The sequence below is a fragment of the Solanum tuberosum genome, unplaced genomic scaffold (assembly GCF_000226075.1).
Source record: "Solanum tuberosum cultivar DM 1-3 516 R44 unplaced genomic scaffold, SolTub_3.0 scf00083, whole genome shotgun sequence".
Lineage (NCBI taxonomy): Eukaryota > Viridiplantae > Streptophyta > Magnoliopsida > Solanales > Solanaceae > Solanum > Solanum tuberosum.
In genome coordinates, this window is record NW_006239015.1 from 1,162,551 (window position 1) to 1,166,008 (window position 3,458).

Consider the following 3,458-nt stretch of genomic DNA (forward strand, 5'->3'; position numbering starts at 1 on the left):
AGGAATATTCTGATATGCATGGCAGAAGGTGGAAGTGGAAACTAAACGAACATCACTCAAGTTTCTTTTGATACACTATTAAATGAATCTGATTTAAGATTGATCCAAGAGCCTATGCCAGTTAAAGGGATGGGGAACCAAATATTTCAAGTAGGCCCAGTTTTATTTACCGAGTCCTAGCACTTTAAACCAAACCATTTTACTATGGTCGGTTATAATAAAATGGGACCAATCTTTGAGGAGATTGAAGCAAATAAATCAGTCCTTGGTAACTCCAAATGCAGCTCTGGAGAATTGGCAACTCGAAACTGCAGAAGATTCTCAATTTCCGGAACCAAAAGAGATGGCGACCCACGAAGGAGACAATTATGAAGATGCTAGGACTATCATTGAAGGCGCGGGGAGTGCAAACTGATAAAGGGGCAAATGAGACATGCAAATGATTGAATATAGAGGTAGACATTGGTTTGTTGAGGAAGCAGACCACTGAATATACAGATGCAGGAGGAGATACAAGGTGAAATGGACCCATTCTTATGGGTTCACCAGAATGTGATCAAATTGAGCAAGTAGTTTGGGGTTGATTTTCATGGATGTGAAAAGGATGCTCTGGCATTTTTTATGAAAATTGATAGCAGAAGGAAGGCAAATTAACACGAGTTAGAATCACTAATCATGACTACTACTAAAATCAAAGGCCTACAAGAATTCAAAGGTTTGGTCTTTGATATGAAGTTAAAAGGCAGTAGGGCAAGGAACAATGGGAAAGAAGTTCCATACGGGGAATAATGAATGTCAAAATCATTTCCTGAAATATGAGGGGGTTGAATCCTAGAGCAAAGAGGAGGGTGTTATATGGTCGGTTACAAAAAACTCAGGATTTTAACTAGCATATGACAAGGGTTATACCCCAAATTGCGACAGTGAAAGACAGGAAGTTTGGTGGAAGATTGGGTCTGTAAGGGGCTTATTCGCAGGACCCTGCATGGAGGTTGTGACTTCAACTTAGTCAGATCTCCTCTCAGTAGAAGTAGAAGCACCATGCCAATGGCGTAATTCTCTGATTTTATTGAAGATATGGAGCTGATTGACCTTCAGCTGGTAGGGAGAAATTACACATGGACCAGGGAGAAATTGCACATGGACTAGAGGGAATAGGCATGTGACATCATGTGGTTTTGATCCCTATAAAGAATGGAGCTAAGGAGTTGAGGCAGGTTAGACAATCAGCTTAATAAGGAGTATCTACTAGCTGATTTCTAAAATGCTCACGGAAAGACTCAAAAAGGTGATTCACAAACTTGTAGACTGACAACAATTGTCATTTATAAAAAGGATGGCAAATTGTAGATGTTGTACTAATTACTAATGCATGTATAAACTCCGGACTGTAGGAGAAAAACCAGGCATTATGTGCAAGCTATCATTAATAAAACATGACTATATTCTGCTTAAAATTCTGTATAAGATGGGGCTTGGGAGAATATGGATCATCTGAATGAAGTTTTGCGTAGGTACTATCAGATTATGGATCCTCTGAAGGTTGCTTCCTTCTCAAGGAGGACTATGACCCCTTGTCACCTTTTTAAATTTCTTCTAGCTAAGGAAGAATCCAAGTTCCAACAACATGTTGAAAACTGAACACAGGAATGGCTGGATTAGGGGTTTCAATGTGGCAAACAATCAAGCAAAAAGGTGTATATAACTCACCTTCAGTATGCATATGATATCTTGATTTTCTATGATGCAGAGGAGATCCAACTGAAATATCTGAGGGTCATCCTTGTTTTTTTAAAGCTATTTCATGGTTTCATATGAAACATATTAACAGGAGGAAAAGTCAGATTTCCCCGTTAATAAGGTGCCCAGAATGCAAGGTATAAAGAAGGGTGACGATACACTCCGATGGAAAGAAGTATAAGAGTGGATTTACAGTCATTTCTGCATATAAAGATCTGAACCAGGAGGAATCCCGACTCAGTTTCCGGCCTTGAAAACATTTGTGGAAAGTGAAGATATGCATAAAGGGGTTTGCTTCACTGGGTTGGTAATTAAGAGGTTATCCTTACTCAAGATAACTTAAGGAAGAGGGGAATTCAACTTTGTTCAAGATGCTATTTATGTGAACAGAATGTGGATACAATCAACCAACTGTCTCTACATTATAAAGTTACCAGCCAACTATGAGATCTATTCATCAACCTCAAAGGTATCAGGTGGACAATGCTTGAGAGAAATTTTGAAGTCATGACAAGTTAGGACTCGGTGGTTGGGGAGTGGGAGGTGGGGGGATGTATCACTAACAAAGTTGGATTAAAAATTGTCCTAGCAACTAAGGTATTTTCAAGATACACGCAGTCCTCTGTAAAAATCAAGACAAATTGTATTCTTCTTTTTAGATTTTGTAAATTATCGATGATCCAGATTCAATTCTAGAAATTTCAGATTCCTTGTAAGAGAAGCAAGGATGGTAGTTATTTTTGGGTCCTTAGATGTAACTCTCATATATTGGTTTCCAGAACAATCTTTGATGATTTATATACTGATCTTGTCATATTCTCCAAAAAGAAAAAATATTACTATGCTTCTCGGGTCTTCCAAGAATCATTTTGGGCATATTGGCTCTTGGATCCTACACTGATACCTTTGTCTGCCTGCAAAGATTCTTGAAAACTGAGGCATTCCCGTCTCTTTGTCCCCTTATGCTTGACTTTGCACCTAAGCCCTGGAAAACCTAGTGTGTGTAGTACCTGTTCAGTTTTCTAGCTTCTATCTATTCTTTGATGATTTATGTAGAGACTACCTAGTTGAAGCTCTGAATCAACCTTGGGTAGTCATCATCAGTATGAGAATGTGAAACAATGAAATGAGCTTCACATGTTTTGCCTGTATTTCCTTGTTTCCAAAGCTTAATCCCTACTGAGTAATTCCTAGATCAAGTTCTGTAGCTGTGATATATTAAATCTATATGTTTTTTTTTAAAAAAAAATAAAAATATTCAAATCTATACGTTTGTGGTGATTCTTATCAGATGTTGGATGGCTCACATACACTCTTATCCCGTGAAGAGCTCGAGAAAAAATTTGGTCAAGAAGGTTAGAACTAGTCTCATTTTCTGAGCTAGAGTTTGGGCATGTTACATTTCTGTGGTTTTGCTTTCTTGCTACCCCTAGCTTTGTTGAATGTTAGATCTCATAAAAACAGTGAGCCATAGTTAAAAACGGCGTGTTGTATGTGGCACGTTTAGACCTGAAGCTACCATGGGGCTCAGGTTGGGAACTTAAGTGCAAGATCGTCATTGCAAAAAATCCACGTCATTGCCTATAGGCAATTAGAGACCCCCTTTAAGAGGACAACACTAGGCAATAAATATAGTCAGCAAAGTGGAGACTTAATTATTAACAAAATGTTTTCTGTAGTGATTTGGGTCCCCCCCCCCCCCCCCCCCCCCCCACCCT

At 38.8% G+C, this 3,458-nt stretch overlaps 1 protein-coding gene across 2 annotated transcripts in view; it reads left to right on the forward strand.

The window, feature by feature from the left end:
* The window catches only part of LOC102588680 (thiosulfate/3-mercaptopyruvate sulfurtransferase 1, mitochondrial-like), an 18,282-nt gene that overhangs the window by 12,793 nt on the left and 2,031 nt on the right, over nucleotides 1–3,458 (forward strand). For both annotated transcript variants that reach the window (XM_006347056.2, XM_015308682.1), the window contains one exon: nucleotides 3,032–3,095. In XM_006347056.2, the coding sequence (XP_006347118.1) occupies nucleotides 3,032–3,095 (64 nt within the window). The remainder of the gene's footprint in view (nucleotides 1–3,031; nucleotides 3,096–3,458) is intronic.